The 20,457-nt window shown below is 37.5% G+C and overlaps 1 protein-coding gene across 3 annotated transcripts in view; it reads left to right on the top strand.

Moving 5' to 3' along the window:
- Positions 1-20,457, top strand: part of PTGER3 (prostaglandin E receptor 3) — a 104,494-nt gene that overhangs the window by 16,825 nt on the left and 67,212 nt on the right. For all 3 annotated transcript variants that reach the window (XM_023762552.1, XM_006098880.3, XM_023762554.1), the window contains exon 2: positions 12,972-13,151. In XM_023762552.1, the coding sequence (XP_023618320.1) occupies positions 12,972-13,151 (180 nt within the window). The remainder of the gene's footprint in view (positions 1-12,971; positions 13,152-20,457) is intronic.

The raw sequence follows: 20,457 nt of genomic DNA, 5'->3' as shown, positions 1-20,457 counted from the left end.
ATGCACCAAAGGAGAGAGAGCCACCAGAAATGTTTGGTTACAGCTTTCTACCTTCACACAAGCAGTAAAAAGGCAGCCTCAAGCCGTTAACACAGTTCCCTTTAGAAAGGCTAAGACATTGGAGACTAACTTCCTATCATGTCCCTGAAGTCACAGAATGTTCTCAAAGAAAAACTGATGCCTTTGTGTGACACTCAAGCCCCTCAAGTTATGGATCTGGCAACACACAATTACTCAGCCCCTGTTTATAGTCAACAGAGAAAGAGTTAACTATAAATAAAGCTGATGAATTTTATGTGGATGTGTTTTGTGTTGGGAAAAAGATATTTAATTAATATAATGTTAAGAAGTTCCTATGCTAATACTGCCTAGAAGCTTAACATTGGCAGGGAATTTTGCAAGTATATTAAATGGTTATTGATCTATTATCTGTTAGACTGGGAGGTTTTTAAAAAATATTTATGGTAATATAGGTAGAAGATATAGTCTCATATTTGTGGGTAAGAATTCTATAAGCAAGGCGCTCTCAAATCATATGTAACACATAGCAATAGAAGGACTTTTGATAAATCTGATAGTAATATCCTTATTAAAGACTGTGTTGATATGCATGTTTTCTTTTGTATTTGTCTGAAGCTATACTGGTATTTTGAAAAATATTAAATAAATATGCAACAGGAATTTTTCCTTTCTTACAGATTCAATATGTTTTTTCAGATTCAATTTGCTTCTGTTGCTTCTACAGCCCAATTTACCAGCTTCAGGGTTACTGCCCTACCTATGGACATTCTTTTTAAAATTATGAGTGAAAGAAGATGTGCGAATAGTACCTAAATTGAAACTGTCATTCTGGCTAATTATAATGACAGAAGGAAATGAAAAGGCCAGAGTCTTGAATAGGGATGAATACTGGTAGATTTGTCTATTAGGTAATTAGGACCTGTTACCCCTAAATGGGTGGGATGCATTGCATTCTTGCTATCATTCATTTATTTGTTAATTCAAATATATTTATTAATCTACAATGTATTCATATTCTGGTCTAGGGCTCTCCTGTGTTATACCTACAATGATAGAAATGATCACTACTCATAACAATTTTCATCTGTTGGGAAAGACTGATAATTAAAAATCCTATGTAATAAAAGGCTAATATGCAAATTGTCCCCTCGAGCGGGAGTTCTACCAGGAGTTCAACTGAGAGTTTGACCAGGGGGGCGGGGCCAGCTGGTCAACCACCCGTGGCCCCTCCCCTTGGCCAGCGGGCTGGCTGGACCCCACCTGTGCACGAATCCGTGCACTGGGCCTCTAGTAGGTAATAATTGAAATATTTAGGGGTGATAAAGTCAAGGGTTTGGGGAAGTTCGTACTAATACTTATCTACTAGGCTTTTGGGAGAGAAATACTAGATAAATTGATGTTTTAAGTCTACACAAAAAAGTAAGTTACATTAGTCAAATAAAGAAGAGGGGAGTGATAATTATAAGACCTAGGGATCCACATTTATAAAAGTCCAGAGGCAAAAAACAACTGCCACTTTTAAAGAACTCACAGAAGTTCAAGGTGATATAAATGCAAGAATAAGGAACAGTGAGAACTTAGGCTAGAGAGCTCAACAGGGGCCAAGTGGTAATGAGTCTTGACTGTCCATTTAAAGCGTTTAGATTATACTCAGGGAAATGAGAAGTTATTGAATAATTTTTCAAGTGAATACAACAAATTTTTATTTTAAGAGCATTCTTTGTAAACAGCATAGAGGGGCCCAGAGTGGAGGCTAAGAAATCATGTAATAGACAATTGTGGTAGTTCAGACAAAGGATGCTGGTGGTCTGGGTTTAGAGTCCATGGAAGTGAAGATAAAGGAAGTGATAGATTAATACAATATTAGGAAGTCGATTGGAAACTTTGTGATTAATTGACTGTGAGGAATATGACTAATGATGTGAAAAGGGGAGAGAGACAGAGGGAGAGAAACTCACAGAGAAAAATGAATCAAGGATAAATCTTAGATCTTGTTTTAGGGACTTGGTGCAGAGATAGGAAAGATTAGAGAGAAGCATCGTTGAGGAAGGAGATAATGATTTTAGTTTTGGATCTGATAATTGTGATGTGAGATATCTAGAAAGAGTTGTGCTATAGGCAGCTAAATTGATTAGTCTGAGCTCAGAGCAGAGGGATAACCTATAGCGTATAGATAGGTTTTGAAGTCATTGGAGTGGAAGAGGTCACCCAATGAGTTTATGCACAGCAAGAAGAGTTAGCTACCTAAAGTAGGACCCAAAAATATTAACATTTTCACGATGAATAGATGCATAGAGAAACAGGAGACCTTAAAAGAGACTGCAGAGGAGTACCCAGGAGAAGCAGCAGGAAAATTAGTAATAAAACCAGAACAAATGGCAACCTGAATATTAAGAAAGAGAATTGAATATTAGGGAAGAGAATATTTCCTGAAAGGGATAGTCAACTAGATCTGATGTTCCAAAAATCAAGTTAAGTAGGTGTCCAGTGGATTTTAAAACCAGTTGGTAGCTTTGGGAACAGCCCATCCTGAGGCTTTGTGGACGTAGAGGCCAGGCCATGGGAGGTTTAGGAATAAATTTGAAGGTAAGGAGGGTAGACAACTCTTATGAGAGGTCAACAGTAACTTGTGGAGCAGTATATGTAGGGAGCTAAGAAATCTGAAGAACGTTTTATTTTCTCAAGGTAGGATAAATTTAGATATGCTAAAATGAGCATGTAAAAAAGCCAAAAGTTAAATGAGAAAATAATGCCTCTGAATTTCATGCTGGATGGGATCTAGGGCACAGAAAGAGAGTTAGTCTGAGATAGGAGCCAAGACACCTCTGCTATTGAACAAGAGAAAAGGAGGAATGGACAGCTGCAGGTTCTGAACTTGGCAGTAAGCAAGAGGCCATCTAAACAAGCTGTTTCCTCTGTAAGGTGAATTAGGACAGTGGAGAATGTGTGAAAACGGGTTCGGTATTTTCGCCATAAGAATTTTTGCCGTAATCCTTTTTGCCACACAACTAATTGGCTATAAGGCAATTTTGCCATAAACGATAAAATAACTTGACAGTGTGGTTTTCATTGGGCAGACTTGATATATTTAAGCTACTTATTAATATGGTTTCATTTCTCCATTGACAAAGTTCTCGAAGTACTCCCATTTTTATATTATATAAATCTTAGCTCTCATAATGGTCTACACAGTGACAAGTAAATGTGGTGGTCTTAAGACAGTGAATGATAACGACTATGTTTACTGTCAGATTGCAAAGCTATGTGTAAAGCCAGATTGCATCCAGCACTAGAAAATGTTAACATACCGGTTTGCAAATTCTTCAGTGAGCACAGTCATCCCTCCCACCATTGAAACCAATAGTTTACCAAGCTATGGCAAGTATGCAAGAGGTAGCCATTAATTTACAACAGTCTTGAAGAGCATTAGTGATCAATTTCTTAGGTGCAAATTGATGCTTCTCTTAAAGAAGGAAGAAATTGTAGCAAAAGAGAAAAAAGTGTGATGCCAAAGAGGAAGAGGAATCAACAAGCAAAAAAAGAATGTGTAATACTCTAAAGGAAAGACTTTGAAGACAATGTATTTTCATGTTTCTCATTAGCTTTTTGAATTTTGTTAATTTTTCATGTTTCATTCTGTCTTTTTTAATATCCCTTCTTTATTTATTTTTATTTTTTTCTGGTAAAATTGTCTTACGGCCAATTAGTTGTGCAGTGCTTGCAGTAAAGATATTTATGGTAAAAATGCTTATGGCAAAAATACAACTGTATGAAATAGCTGCTGTGGTAAATGAAAGAGAGATATCATACTAGGGAATGAGACCAGTTAGGGACCTTGAATTCAAAGAGATCCCACACTAGCCGGTTTGGCTCAGTGGATAGAGCATGGTCCTGTGGACTGAAGGCCTAAGAGTTTGATTCCAGTCAAGGGCATGTACCGGTTCCAGTCGATGTGTTTCTCTCACATCAATATTTCACTCTGTGTGTCTCTCCCCTTCCCTTTAACTCTCTCTAAAAATCAATGGGAAAATATCCTCGGGTAAGAATTAACAATAGTAACAAACAAAAAACAAAAGAGATCCCAATCTGCCACATGCAGCCAGTTCCATGCCAAGTATAAGATTTGTCTATTTGTTTCCCCTTATAAGGTGAAGTCCTTCCTTGGCATAGATCCAAAAGAGAATGTCATTTTGACATAAGACCAAGTTAAATGAGAATTATCATATCAGCTAGAACTACAGTCATTAGCCTGCATTGTATATGGCTGTGGCACAGGATGGAGTTCTGCATGTCATGGCTGTATTGTCCATGAACCATAATTTACTGCTAAACATCACAGTCCCTTTAATAAGCCATAGCTAATTTGTTAAGTTAAAGGTTTTGATCACTTATAGTGTCTGACTATTTACCTCTTAGCTGTTAAGTTATGCACATATCAACTACCTAAGAATTCGAGCTAAAATGACCACATGATGGTTTTTAGAATGAAGTGTGAAACTAACATTTTACCAATAAATTACTTTATATCAAAGCTTCCAACTACTCTAAATTTAGTTCATCCTTTCTCAGTGTGGAAATAGCATGTTTATTGGGGGATTTGGGAAACAAAGAAAAATATAGAGAAGAAAATAGAGATCATCCTAATTCCCATCCAGAGATCATTGCTTCTAGGGTTTTTCCGTACATACACCCAGAGTCGTTCTCTAGCTAATTGGATTATAACATGCCATAAATACTTATTTTAACATCCTAAACATTTCTTCATATTATTAAATATTCTTCAGAAACATGATTTTAAATAGCATCATTAGAATACATTTAGAGTATGTACATCACATATATGTTATGCAGATCGATGGGTATTCCATCATTTAAACAGTCCTCTATTATAAGCTATTTAAGTTTTTCTATTTCTCTTTTATATTGGGGTTTATATTCCTGAACACCTTACTTAGGTCACACCTCTGATTTCTTCTTTAATCATTTTGCTGTGCTTAATTGTCACTAACACTGTGGTTCACTGTGGCATTTTGGGCTTAAATGAAACTATATTTTGGCAGAAAAAAAAAACAACCCTTTTTAAACTATAAATATTTTCAAAGATTAATGTTCGCTGAACCTTGCAGAGACACATTCTGTAGACTTTCTCTTGACACGTGAGATATAAAGGTTTGAAATATAGTAAAGATACCTCTTGTGAAATGTGTATCACAAAGCTAATCCTTCATTTATAATCCAAGGAATGAATACTTCAATAGAGTAGATTTTTCCTTTTCCCTTTCAGCCAGACTTTGAATACTTATTAGCTACTAACATTTTTTGCCCATTCTAATAGAAAGATGAATATTTATCTAAATATAACATGTACCGAATCACACAGAATTTACAATTCATACTAATTGAAAGGAGAGAGTAATTCTTTCTTACTAAATGCTGTGATGGCAGGGGTTTTTTTCTGGAAGGACCCTATTAGGAAGAGATGTAAGGAAATCAGGCATGGATGAGACTTTCATTTCCCTGCACTATTTCCCTTGAGCATCCACTGTTGTCTCTGAATGTCACAGCATTCTGTCCTGGAAGCATAGGCAATAGGGCGATCGCAGGGGGCTTGGGAAGAGGTGTGCTATGTAAATGGCAGGCGTTAATTATTCTTATCTCATTTCACTTCTACAACTGCACTGCTGGATGGAGGAGATATCGGTAAGCGTTATTAATCATGTTTTGGAGGAGGGAGAAATTAAGGTTCAAAGTTAGGTAACTGGTCCCCAGACTAGAAGCAGAGCCCAGCCAGATGTGTGGCAGGTCTTTAACTCTTGGTCAGTGTGTTTGCCTTTCTGTTACTTCTAAACGAATCTCCCCTGAAGCTTTATGACTCCGGCATCTCGTCCCTTCCATGGTCCACTTCTTAACTTTGCCATTTTCCTCTCTCCTCTATTTACCAAAGCGCACCCGTGGCGTTTTCCTGAAGAGGAATTTTGTCTTTTGTTCCACACCTTTTACCTTCGGTGTCTTTTCTTTTTCAAATTCAGTCCTTATTCCATTTCCATCTTTACCCCAGAATTCATCAGACAGAACTTAACCACAGAAGGATATGTGAGAGGCCATCCGGTCCAAGGTCTGTTTACTAGTGAGCTTATTAACACGGAACAAATGATCTGCCTAAAGCCATAAATGGTGGCAGGGCCATTAGGAGGATTTACTTCTTCTAATTCTTAGTTCATTGTTGTTTTGAAAAATTTTATCAAATTACATACTAATAAAGATGAGATTACACAACTTCTAGTAATTTTTAAAATGTCTATGAACTCTTCATTTCCAAAGGTCCGGGGCTAGATAGTGCAGGAGCAGCGTCTGAAGCAGTAGTCCTGATGCCAAGATAATTCGGCAACTGGGAAACAGAGGGGTGACCAGACTGGAAAGACAACAGCTATTCTTTGAATCTACAATGAAACTGAGTCCCAGGACAATCCTTCAAATTATGTAATTAAGTACTTTAAAGGGCCCAGACTGGTTCCAGTGCATTCTAATATAAAGCACACTTGTCAAACTAGAGGGGTAATTTCCAGTAAAGCAGGTTATTTCCCGGGCCTAACCACAGGACATTATGGAAAACAAAACACATGGGTCAAAATTGGCTGGGGAGCAAAGTTCTCTCATCCACTTACATTAGATATAACCGGGGAATGCATAAATGCCACATAATGGAGCCCAAGGGCAAGTGACCAATTTTATTTTCCTCCCCCCACATTAATTTTTCTGGGTTCACCCATTTATCATCTTCAATGGGTATTTATGGCCTAGGAGCCAAGGTACTTTTGAACCAAGCGAAGTACTGAAGATTTTTGAATGTGTAAGGTACAAACCCTGCCGCAGGAAATAAAATCCAAATGCAGAATGCGAAAAGCAGTCTCCCTTGGTGTGTGCTTTGCACATTTAAAAAGATCCTTATCACTGGCAAAGGGGCAAATCATTATTTTTCATTGAGGATGGAGCGAAGTAATTGCCCTTGACACTAGCCAGGGGTAGCGAATTTAGCAGCCACTGATAGAGTTGTGTTCCTGGTTATCACAGGTACAAAAAGAGCTCTCTCTTCCTGCTGATAACCAGGGGAGAGGCTCAAGGTCTGGGAGAGTCACGTGGACCCTGGGGAAGATGCTGGTGGAAGAGCGGGCCCCTCTGATCAGCCAGAATTGGCCCCAAGGCTCCTATGACAGCTAGTTCATCCTATGAGGCTGATTGGAAGGAGCAGTCGTACAGCGTGTACATGTGTTCGCTAAAATAAAAATTAGCCTCTGTGCTGTCCCAGCATCCTGTTTTCTGTTTGTCCTCCCTTTATAAGGAGTAGAATTGGACTTAACAGGAATAATTAATTCTACCAGAAATCTGCATATTCACACCAAAGTTTTTCTCCCAAAGTCTGGCCATCTAAAAGAGATTGACAAAAATCATAATGACTGGTTAGCTCCCTGAACATAGGGACCTCAACAGATGGATGCTAACTTGCATTTATGTTCAGAATTAGATGAGGAAATTGGGGTCCTACTTCCATCGTTGCTGCCATTTGGAAATGGCAATATCATACTCACTACCTCTAATTCAAATTATCTTCCTCTTGCACATCTCATTATTCCTGGGGAAAGCTGGACTGTCTCTCTTCACGTGCCAGCTCTTGCTCACAGAGCTTGGCTTTATAATGCCATAATCACTGCATTGTCAATAGGAAATTACAGTCGACTAATCCATGTAAGGCATATGAAACCTATAATGAAAATTATTTAGTATTACTAGCCTCATAAAAATTATTTTTATAATAATTAATGAGAACTGTAGAAAGTGACTTCAATCTCATTTTAATAAGTGATTTTGTAAATTTTCCTGATTATAAAAACTTGGAGAAATTCAATACTTTATTATATAAGGGAAAATGGAAATGTAATTTAAATGAGTTTTTAAATCTTTCTAGACCAGACTCAGAACACTTTCAGGAAGATGGTTAATGGTGAAATGTATTTAATTATTAGACAAGATGAAGGGCTGAAAGAGCTAGATGAAACCTTTCCAATTGTTTATAAAAAGAAGAAAAAATACTTGCTAGCTCTCTCCCAAATGATTTGAGAGAGAGCTAGCAATGACTTTTCAAATCAATATGTTTATTGATTTGAGAGAGAGAGGGAAGGGAGAGGGAGAGGGAGAGAAACATCAATGATTGAGAACCATCTACTGGTTGCCTCCTGTATGCCCCCGGTTGGGGATCAAGCCTGCAACCTCGGGCATGTGCCCTGACCGGGAATCAATCCGTGACCAAAGTGCATGGACGACACTCAGCCAACTGAGCCACACTGGCAGGGCACTAGCCACATATTTTTTTATATAAAGACAACTGAATTGAAAATACAGTTTTATACCTTTTAGTCAAATACACTGAAATCTAACTGATGTCACTAGAATAACAAGAATTCACTTTTACATGTTGCAAATTTAGAAATTGAGATAATTTAGACAGGGGTGAGGATGAAGTTTACTTTTACTTTATTTAGGTTAAAGTTTCCTAAGAAAGTGAACAAGCTTGCTAGGATGTGTTATCTATGAGAGGGAATAAGTCATTTTCAAGCTCATTCCTCCCCATCCCCTCTCAACAGTTGCTGAGCGCTCACTCTGTGGTGTATTAGTTTCCTGCGGCAGCTCTTTAGCAAATTACTCCAAACTCGGTGGCTTAAAACAACACAACACAAATTTCTCTTACAGTTTTGTTGGTTAGAAGCCAGACATCGTCTCATTGGGCTAATATCCAAGTGTCCATAGGGCTGCATTTTTTTCCTGGAAGCTCTGAAAGAGAATCTGAGACTGACTTTTTTGCTTTTTTCCATTTCTAGAGGCCATCCATCTATATTCCTTAACTCATGGCTTCTTTCCTTCATCTTCAAAACCAGCAACGTTCTATCTCTCTGACCATTCTTTTGTAGTCATGTCTTCCTCTGACCACAGCTGGAAAAGGTTCTCAGATATTGAGGACCCATGTGATGCTACATTGAACCCACCCGGATAATCCAGGACAATCTCCCCACCTCAAGGCCCTTAATGCTAATCACATCTACTATGTCCTTTTTAAATTTTTATTTTTATTTTTAGAGAGAGAGGAAGGGAGGGAGAGAGAGAGAGATAAACATTGATCAGTTGTTCCCCTTTCCTATGCATTCATTGTACATGTTCTGACCAGAATCAACCCACAACCTTGGCATATTGGGATGATGCTCCAACCAACTGAGCCACCTGGCCAGGGCTGCTATGTCCTTTTTTGCCATGTGTGATAATATATTCACAGGTTCCCGGGATGAGACCTGGATATCTTTGGATCATCTGCATACCACAGTGGGAGGTAGTGTTCATTTCACAGGACTATGAACCAGCATTAGAAGATACCATGTAGATATATTAATTTAAAACACATTTGGTGCATAATACATGAGTATGATAAATTCATATTTATTAATGAAGGGAATAATGTTTATGTACATAATACTACCCTATAATCTGTTCTCTTCACTTAAGTCTTATATGCACTATTATGTGAACTAAACATGCTATTCTACTCCTGACGCAAGGGAGAAGGACAAACAAAGAACAGGACACTTGGACAGCCAGAGCCTCCCTTTAGCCGGTGCATGGATATGCTGCACGGTTGTGCCTTCTGATCAGCCTCATAACGAACTGGTCAAGGGAGCTTTTAGACCCATACGGAAGGAAGGAAATATTTGTCTTTTATCAAGCTGCACGCCTGATGTTAGAGATTCATGTGTTCACAGTTTCTTATGGTGTAGATAATGCTTCACTGAACAGTCAATTATTTGTGCAGCTGTTTTATTGCTTTTATTGAATAAATCCCTTGGAAAAAATCATTTGAAAGAAATTATGGACTCAGAAGATATGTTGTCTAATTACTGGTTGCCTACCCATTCCCCTTTTCTTATTTATAGGACCATAATTTTGTTTAGATATTAAGTTTGGTCAAAGACCACAGGTTAAGCCCCGGGGAATAAATTTGTCTGATAAGTCAAATCTGGCTTTTTCTATCTCCTTTGCCAATAATTGATTTAAGAATTACCTGTGATTCAACCTAGTCCAATAAGACCAAGTTGAAGTTTTTATAGCTGATTGATCAGAGCTGGGATTTAGGCTGCTGCATCTGTGATGTGCTAACCCACCATCTGGGTGTCTGTTATTACTAAATTCACATGCGTGGAGGAGCTGAACTAGGATGAGATTGGAATAAGAGTGAAAAAAGGCAGTGGAGAGGGTGAAGCAAAGGCGGATTCAAAGATGTCGCTGACATGTGGGGCCAGGGCGACTGTGTAAGAATGAGGGTTTGCGGCTCGGGTGTTTCAGATGCTCAGGGATGTTGACTTCAATTTGGGACGTGCGACCTGAGGACAGAACATCCCAGGAAGTGTGGGCCTCCAGAGGCCAGTGGTTTCAGTAGAAATGTGCTGTGAGCAACACATATAGGCCCCGTATATCATTTTAAATTTTCTAGTAGCTATGTAATAGAACATAATAGAAAAAGTAAAAAACAAAAACGTGAACTTAATTTTAATACTATATTTTATTTAACACAATATATAAAAATATTATCATTTTAGTATATAATCATTACATATTCCAACATCTCAATTTGTTCTGGGCACATTGCAAGCACTTTAAATAGCCGGGCACCTAGAAAGATGAATTTAGAAACCAGTTGTAATGCCAGCTCCTTCCTTTGCTTGTGAACGTGAACCTGTGTTTGGGTTGCTCTTGCCCAGTATATTCCCAGGAGCAGGACAGCTGGGAGGCAGCAGATGAAACAGTGCCCCGTTGGTTTCCAAGGTGATGGCTCCAGCTCACACTCTCACTAGTAACGTGTAAAAGAGTCCTTGCTGTTCCACATTCTCACTGACATTTGGAAAAGTCACATTTCTTCATTTTTGTCAACTATTGTTAGGATTCAGAAAATATTATTATTATTATTATTATTTCCTTTTTTCTTGCTTCTCTTTTTCTTCAGTGGTTTTTTTTTTAGTTATAACTACTGGAGTTTAAGATTAAATATATTTTGATTATGTAGAAGTGTTGGCTCTCATCTGGGTATCAGCATGCTGTGTTTTCTGCAACAAGACATAACTTTAGCTAATTTTTTTTGAGTTTTATTTTTTTAATATTTTTTTTATTGATTAAGATATTACATATGTGTCCTTATACCCATGTTACCCCCTACCCCCCCTCACTCATTGCCCTCACCCCCCCCCCCCCCTCCGTGTCCATTGGTTAGACCTATATGCTTGCATGTAAATCCTTTGGTTGATCTTTCCCCCTTACCCCCACCCTCCCCTACCTTCCCTCCAAGGCCCGACAGTCCAATCAATGCCTCTCCGTCTCTGGATCAGTCCTTGTTCATCAGTTTATGATGTTCATTATATTCCACAAATGAGTGAGATCATGTGGTATTTATCCTTCTCTGACTCGCTTATTTCACTTAGCATAATGCTCTCTAGTTCCATCCATGCTGTGGCAAATGGTAAGAGTTCCTTTTTCTTCTTCCTCTTCTTAAAGAATACCTTTCAGCATTTCATATAATGCTGGTTTGGTGGTGATGAACTCCTTTAGCTTTTTCTTATCTGTGAAGCTCTTTATCTGACCTTCAATTCTGAATGATAGCTTTGCTGGATAAAGTAATCTTGGTTGTAGGTTCTTGCTATTCATTACTTTGAATATTTCTTGCCACTCTCTTCTGGCCTGCATGGTTTCTGTTGAGAAATCAGCTGACAGTCGTATGGGTACTCCCTTGTAGGTAACTGACTTTTTTTTCTCTTGTTGCTTTTAAGATTCTCTCTTTGTCTTTTTCCCTTGCAATTTTAATTATGATGTGTCTTGGTGTGGTCCTCTTTGGATTCCTTTTGTTTGGGGTTCTCTGTGCTTCCTGGACTTGGAAGTCTATTTCTTTCACCAGGTAGGGGAAGTTTTCTGTCATTATTTCTTCAAATAGGTTTTCAATATCTTGCCCTCTCTCTTCTTCTGGTACCCCTATAATTCTGATGTTGGTACGCTTGAAGTTGTCCCAGAGGCTCCTTACACTATCTTCGTATTTTTGGATTCTTTTTTCATTTTGCTTTTCTGGTTGGGTGTTTTTTGCTTCTTCATATTTCAAATCTTTGACTTGATTCTTGCAATCCTCTGGTCTGCTGTTGGGAGTCTGTATAATATTGTTTATTTCAGTCAGTGTATGCTTAATTTCTAGTTGGTCCTTTATCACAACATCGAGGGTCTCACTAGATTTCTTGAGGATCTCGCTACATTTATCGGCGGTTTCCATAAAATTCTTGAAAAATCTTAGAAACGTGGTTTTGAACTCTATATCCAGTCGTTTGCTGTCCTCCATTTCTGTCATTTGTGACCTGTTTCTTTGTCTTCGCATTTTGTCTGCTTCCCTCTGCACTTTACTTTCGTAGCTCCTCTGAGTCTGTGTGCTCTTCTCTTTCCTTCTAGTTATAGAATTTCCACTCAGCCAGCCTTCCTGTGGTTCTGGATGATGACCGTTCTGTCTTTTAGTTGTATTTTTGAAGTTGTTGTCAGAGGCAGCAATTTCCGGTGTTCACCTATGCCGCCATCTTGGTTTCTCCAACTTTAGCTAATTTTGAGATGTGTTATTTTGAATCTTCTCAAATCCCAAGGATCAAGAGCCTGAGAATATACACTTTTTAAAAAGCTGCATCCTGTCAAAGAGCCAAAAATGTGGGAACATTCACAGGAATGTCTTATATGATTCAGGGCTGTGTTCTGTGAGCACAAATGCTGCTTGAATTCATTTCACTGCAACCACCAATGTACTGTAAACTGACGATGTGCAAAGTGCCATTTAAAGGAAATGCAGATGACCTTATTAATCTTTGGAACAATTATTTGTCCCTCTTTCTTAGATAATGATGTTGAAAATGATCTTCAATCAGACATCAGTTGAACACTGCAAGACGCACTCAGAAAAGCAGAAGGAATGCAACTTCTTCTTAATAGCTGTGCGCCTGGCTTCACTGAACCAGATCTTGGATCCCTGGGTCTATCTGCTGCTAAGAAAGATCCTTCTTCGGAAGTTTTGCCAGGTAGCAAATGCTGTCTCCAGCTGCTCTAATGATGGACAGAAAGGGCAACCTATCTCATTATCCAATGAAGTAATACAGACAGAAGCATGAATGAGAACACTTAGTCAACATGCATGTTCACAGCTTTCGGCAACAAATAGCCTTAAAACTTACTGTGAATTTAGGCATCTCTGGCATGCCACTGTTTATGCATTGAAGTAGAATTTTTGATATAAGGGCAAATGGTCTCAGCATAGATAATCCCCTGTGTGCCAGAAGTATTGAAACACAAAAAAGGGAAATATATTAATAACAATCTAATGTTTTGGGGTCTCTGCCATTTGTAGCTGAATATGTGATTCTTTATAAGTCATCTAAGTCTGTGGTGGGGGTGGGGTGGGGAAAGTTAATATTCCCGTATACTGAGCACATGGGGGATTTCATGTGTAGATCATCAAAGATAAGGCAACCATTTGTTTTTGTTCAAAGTCCTTGATCTTTTGTGTTCTCTTTTACTCTCTCTCTTTTCCTGTGTCACTCTTTTGCCCGCTTACTTAAAAAAAAAAGTTGAATTAAGATTTTAAAATGTATCCATAAGCCCTGGCTGGTTTTGCTCAGTGGTTGGAGCATCCACCCTTGGACCAAGGGGTCGAGGGTTTGATTCTCGTCAAGGGTACTACCTGAGTTGCAGGATCCCCACCGCAGGGCAGGAGACAACCCAACCATGGGTCTCTCACACATTGATGTTTCTCTCTCTCTCTCTCTCTCTCTCTCCTTCCCTCTCTTCCACTCTGTCTAAAAATCAATGGGAAAAAAATATATCCTCGAGTGAGGATTAACAAAAAAGATGTATCACAATATTCATTGGTACTGGTGTTATTTAGGTATTGTTTAATATGTAAATTAGCTGCTAACAGTACAAAGTTTAAGTTTTGGTTGGGTTGGAATTAGGTTTACTTATTATCTGAATAAGAGCCAATTTTACTTATTTTAAATATGGGAGGACTTGTGACTATTCATATTGCTAAATGTTCCTTTTTTGCATACATTGTTAATTCCTACAAGCCTGGAGAAGATTCATGGAACTGATCTTGAGAGTCAGTGAAGTGACTTTTTAGAATGCTATTTAAGGACTGATTTGAGCGCTAAATATAGGTATTCTGGTTCAATATGTTCTCTGATTAGTTTCACTAAAAGTATTCTCCAGTTTTTTGGATATTTAAACACTAACTCAGATTCTAAAACCAATAAAATGTTGAGGGTTCCATAAAAAGTTTCCATAGTTTGACCTATTTATTGGACAAGAAAACAATAATATTGATTCCCTCACAGCAATTTCTCTGCCCTCTCCTCAGAGTAGCATATCTAAATATTTATTATGAAATGTTTTTCTTACCGTCTACATCTATACTAACCTTAATAGCTAAGCTTTATATCTTTTCGGCATAAGTAGATTACTACATTAAGTTTTGAGAATTGCACTTTAAAAAAATTTCCCAACAAACACAACAGTTTTTTTTTAAGTTAGGCCTACACACAATGTGCTTTGTATTCTTGGGAGCATTCATTTTGTGAACAAATTAACATTTTCTTGTGAAGATTTTAATTTTCAGGTTACATTATTGCTTTCATGGTTAAAAAACAAACACCTTACGATTTATTTATATTTCTTCATAGTAACTACATTTTCCTTTGAGTTTAGTAGGCAATTGGAGAAGAATTAACTTTAACAGGTACTGTGTTTCTATTAGATTACTCTGTTCACCAGCCCAGTTCAATGAGGAATCATCAGTTTAAATGCCCATGCCACACTGAGCGAAAAGACAAGATCTGCTGGGGGTGCTTATGTGAATTCATGATAGTTCCAAGAGTCTAGGTTTTTGGGAAAATGGTGTTAAGTAACCTATCCTAAAACCCATGGTCAAATCTCTCTATGCCATAAGTCAGATGGTCAAATCTCTCTATGCCATAAGTCATATTATCTCACAGGTCACCTCATGGGGGATAAGACAAAACTACCTACTTTAGAAAAAGGAAGTGCACTTGGGATGGCCTTGTAATAAAAAGGCTTTGCTTCTTGAGTGGCCCTCTAACCCTAGGTTACAATCAGATCGATGCACGTGCACTGTGGATTTTTCCCAACACCTAGTACAGCACTTGGAATATAGAAAGTGTTCAATATTTATTCAGTGGATGAATGAATAAATGCCTGCCAAACCCGAGTGCCATCAGCGAGGCACCGCCATACGGTTGAAGTGCTTTATGCCACTACAGTTCATCAAGCTGATAAAGTGGATGATCCCTGCTTATTTAATTACAGAAATATGAATTTATCTTCAACGTGTAGTGTCATATTGCTGCACAGCAAAGTGCTTTATTTGTATTAATAATTTAAGGGACTGATAAATCCAAATGGTAATGGAGATTACTGTCAAAGAAAAAAATCCCTTCTTACCCAACCATAGAAATACATAAAGACAACAGAGCATGAAACTTATTCCCACAAAATAAATTCCTGGTAGAAGTGGACAAATGGCAAGTGGAAAAGGAAGAAATCATGTCAATGGCATATAAGTTTTGTTACCTTGGCAGCCATTTGTTAGCCCAGGAAAACCTGACACGACATAAAAGTCACAAATAATTTTAGCCATTGGGCGTGAGTTGCGGTTAGGTTTTAAGAGCATTTGAGCAGAGGCCCTGGATGTGGTTAGGAAGTGGACATCTATAGGCACTGCACAAGAGGATGTCTGTTTCTGAGTTTAAGTTCATTGGCCTTAAAATTCACTCTCATATATGGACTTAGTTTACGCATATATCTGAGCAGGGGAAAAATACATACATGAATACATGCACAATTTCTAAACTTCACAATATTGGTAAAAATAAATACATAAATAAACAAATATCTAGGAAACTACATGGAAAGAAATGAGTGAGTAGAATGTGGAAGTATAGGTGAAATCAGCCTTCATAGATTTTATAAATGAGGTCTGATTTTCTAAACCATGAAATTATAGAAGAAAATAATGACATACTATACAATAAGAACAGTTTGCTTATCAAAGTACACAGGTTTGGTGGATTTCTTAAAAATATTTTAAGTTGAAAAAAAGTGTTACCTCAAAACTTACCAGATTTACCTATTGCTATATCCAAGATATTTTAAGTAAACATAAGTGCTTAATCATGCCAGATGTAAATGGCTATTTAAAAAGTGTGCATATATTTCTACTTAACACTTTCTGATTATACAAAAGTAAAACTGAACTATAAAAGACCCTGTGACCATGCTGAAGGGAAGGAGGCAGGGAAGGGAGGGAGGCATGTTGAAGGGAAGGACGCAGGGAAGGGAGGGAGGGAGGGAGGGAGGGACGGACCTGGGTTCAAACCTGCAATCTGGTATGTGCCCTGACCTTTCTGGTATATGGGATTATGCTCTAACCAACTGAGCCACGCAACCCGGCAAATTAGGCTTTTTATTTATTTAATACTTTTAATATTTTCATTGGTTTTGACCCCAAATTAGTGGTTGGTTTTCAATCTTTTGCACAACAATCATTTAATAATTATTTTGTATTTGGATCAAGTCAGAGACAGAAAATAGGAAAATTTTGTGCTTTGCAATTTTAGGCACACATATTTACTACTTATTTTCACACTTTAACCCCAAAAGCTGCTCTTGAAATATACAGAACACTGGAAGATGAGTGACACAGAGAGACTGCAGAGTATTTATTTCTAAAACTATATGGAATAATTAAAATTTCTATGAAAAGTTTAGACCATCAATCATGCCAAATCTTCACAGAAGCTTGTTTATTGCTGGTTTTGTGCTTGTATATGTCTCAAAATTTCTAAAACTGATGTCTAAATAAATGTACAGAATTGTTTAATGAATGAGATTACATTGTTTTTAAAATGAAGACTTTAATACTGTGGCTAAGTACATAGGACTGTTTTCTGAGTTGCGATAAAATGCTCATAAGAGGTGACATATATCTGTGATGTGTCATCACATAGATTGTGATAGAACCAATGTACAAAATTTAAAACCAATCTAAAGCTCATATACACATTTGTTAAGAAGCTGAAACTCAGTATTTTAAGACAACTAATAGGTGGTGATTACACATGAAGCATGAAACAGAGACTTAGGGAACATTTTTTCATAGAATCCCATTATATTAGTATAATTTATCAGGTGTGGGGAACCTTTTTTTCTGCCAATGGCCATTTGGATATTTAGAACATCATTTGCTTACTATAAGTTTATGTTGCTATGAAAAAAACTCCTACATTTATTGAATTTCGAGTCCTGCCTGCCGTTGCCTAGGTAGGGCCAAACCAAATGATTTCTCGGGCCTGTGCAGCCAGAGGGCCGGATGTTCCCCACCCCTGTTTACATAGATACTGATCTCATGCAAAATTCATATTCACCTGAATTACTACAACCGAAAAGGTGTTCATTTTATTATGACTTTGTATCTATGGTTATCAAGTACAATCTTGTACTGTGTTCCCTGGATACATTTTCTGATGGAGTCCACCTTGCATAAAAATGCAGAGAGTGAAAAAGGAGTAGTACAGGTGACTGTCCTCAAAGTGGCAAAGGGAAAACTGAGACTGTACGTATCAATGAAGGCTTTCACAACTCTAGAATAAAGTCATTTTTTTTTTCCAAAAAGAGATCAACAATTAGTTTTTAAGTCAGATGGAAAGAGATCTTCAAAACATGCTACTTAACAACTCCATTCTCACTCGCTCCTGTTCTCTATTCTTTTAAGGAAGGAAAGAGCAGAAAGTTCTCATTTTATATATTCTCTGTTTTATACTTCCTAAAAGGATTGTATTTCAAGGCTTATAATTTATGCGAGTTGAGTTGTAAACCATTATATTACTATCAGCTGAGTACATTTTGATTCTTGAGAAATACAGTTTGATTGGATATATATTATATTAATTTATATATTACATTTTCTTTACTGAGAATTAAAATTATTTTATTTTCAGAAGCTTTACATCAGTATCATATCATAAGCATTCCGAATATCTCCTGCTTTACATATTTTTTCACTAGAAACAAGCTTGTTCCCCCTAGGCCCCTTGCTTTCAACCTGCTTATTCATTTTTTTTAATAGAAAGTAACAGAAATATTTACTATTGGTGAAAGCAGGGATTGGTTTTAAGAGGAAAGAGAATGGCTTCATAGTTCTAATATGCTAACATCCTAATATATGAGATAGATCTGAGTATTGTCTTTAATGTCTGCTATGATGACACAATTTTATTATTGGAATAAAGAGAGGAAGGAAAGAGATCACCATCAGGAACAAATCAACCTTTTCGGGCTTTTCAGCATTTTAAAGATGATTCCACCTCTGAAGTTATTTTCAAAAGCGCAGCTCTTAAATTCTTTTGTCAATTGTTTTAGAATTAGAATACTGTGGCCTTGTAAGGAAAGTGAATCAGGTATCTAGCCAAAAGCTAGCCAATCACCAAACTTTAATCGCTATTTGAAATGAGTTCATGAGTTTCTTTATATAGTTTTCAATAATGTGAAGCAGAGAAAATGCATATGACTTACTGATACACTTACTTCATTGTTATTTCAACCTTTGAAAGGATACTATTTATGTGGAGCAGGCATGGAGGGTGGGGTAGAGAACACAGAGAAAGATATGGAGGAAAACCTGTATATTTCCAGCCCTGTTAGAAATCTCCATCCTTTTAGGCCCATTCCACAGAGAGGAAGGGACCACATCTGTCTCTACCCTGGAACTCAGTAGGACAAAGCAAGGTGTGGCCCATGGTGTTCTTTTTCATAAGAGCAGGTCTTAAGTTCACTCAAGTCACATCACTGACTGCTAAACGCTCTTCTTTCTATACATAAATTTATATGTATGTATAAGACATTTTACCTTCTCCCTCTTTATTTAAATGTCTAAATGTGTTCATACAAATAGCAGAAAATTGAACATTTCTTTAAGCAAGCAAACTGAAAATAGGCACTGATTATCTTAATCTGGTAACAACAAAGAAAAAGAAGTACTATTTACATAGTGTATCTAAGTAGGAACTGGAATCCTTGGCACTTTAATCAATAATGTAAAGGTTTTAATCAACCTTTAAAGGCTTTCCAGCATTTTGGAGATGAAAGCATAGTTTTCCCACCTCTCCTACCCAGTGAACCATCCCTATACACTTGGTTAAGTGAGAAAGTATACTTCTGTCACCTCTCTGTAAAGTTTTTTTGGGGAGTTATCTTACGTGCATTTAAATATATCTTCCAGCACATTTTAAAGGCTGGTCTTCAATATTGTGGAGACAAAGAATGAAAAGAGACCATGAAAAGTACATCAGAATTTTGATGGCATTCGAGTCATAGCTAGTTTGTGTATTTAATTAATGTATGTTATTTATGTGGTGTTTGTCAATGGAAAAATAAAGTTGAATGTTCTGAAATGTTCCTGTCTTTTTTTCCTGATGTCAACTCATGTCAGGAATATTATAATTGCATTAACTATTTTACCGAAATCCTATTTGACATGCTTTGTCAACATAACAGCCCAAGGTGATGCAACAGTATCATGCTATCTGGAACAATGAAATAATTTTGTTTTATGTTCTTTAATCACCAACAATACAAATGATCACTTATGTGCTATTAATCTGACAGGTGCTTTTTTCCCATTTTCAACATGATGCTTATTCATGTTATAATACCAGAATTTTTGTTGTTCATATAAAAGCACATTTATAAATTATTCTAAATGTAGTTCTTTCACTTTCTTATGGATTCTAGTGTAATCTACTGGCAGCCAACATCAGATTCATCCTTGGGTGCAGTGAGACCCTTTACCAGTCTTATACCTGGACACTGGTATGAGCTTATTACTAGTGGAGACAGATGTTGGGCTGCCTCACTACCCTAGTTCATGTGCTCATTGAGGTCACCCTCCTCTTCCTTCTTCAGTGAAGGGAGTTCTGTATAATGTAGATTACAACGCCAAGCTTATTAAAAGTAGCACGTTGCACTGGCTCTCTATCACCCTAAGAAAAGGAATTTAGAGCAAGCTCTGTCCTAGGCCCCCAAACAGGTATTATAGTCTCTACAGTCTGTGTTCTTTAGCATTTCAGGTAAACATCATATAGCTATCTTTCAGTAGGCCAAAATGTGCCACCACAATGCTCGTGAAAAAACAAGCCATGGCCCTAACCAGTTTGGCTCAGTGGATAGAGCGTCGGCTTACAGACTGAAGGGTCCTGGATTCGATTCTGATCAAGGGCACGTGCCTGGGTTGCAGGCTCGATCCCCAGTAGGGGTCAG

The sequence above is a fragment of the Myotis lucifugus genome, unplaced genomic scaffold (genome assembly GCF_000147115.1).
Source record: "Myotis lucifugus unplaced genomic scaffold, Myoluc2.0 scaffold_251, whole genome shotgun sequence".
Lineage (NCBI taxonomy): Eukaryota > Metazoa > Chordata > Mammalia > Chiroptera > Vespertilionidae > Myotis > Myotis lucifugus.
The sequence above is the reverse complement of the archived record's forward strand: the minus strand, read 5'-3'. Positions and strand labels throughout refer to the sequence as shown.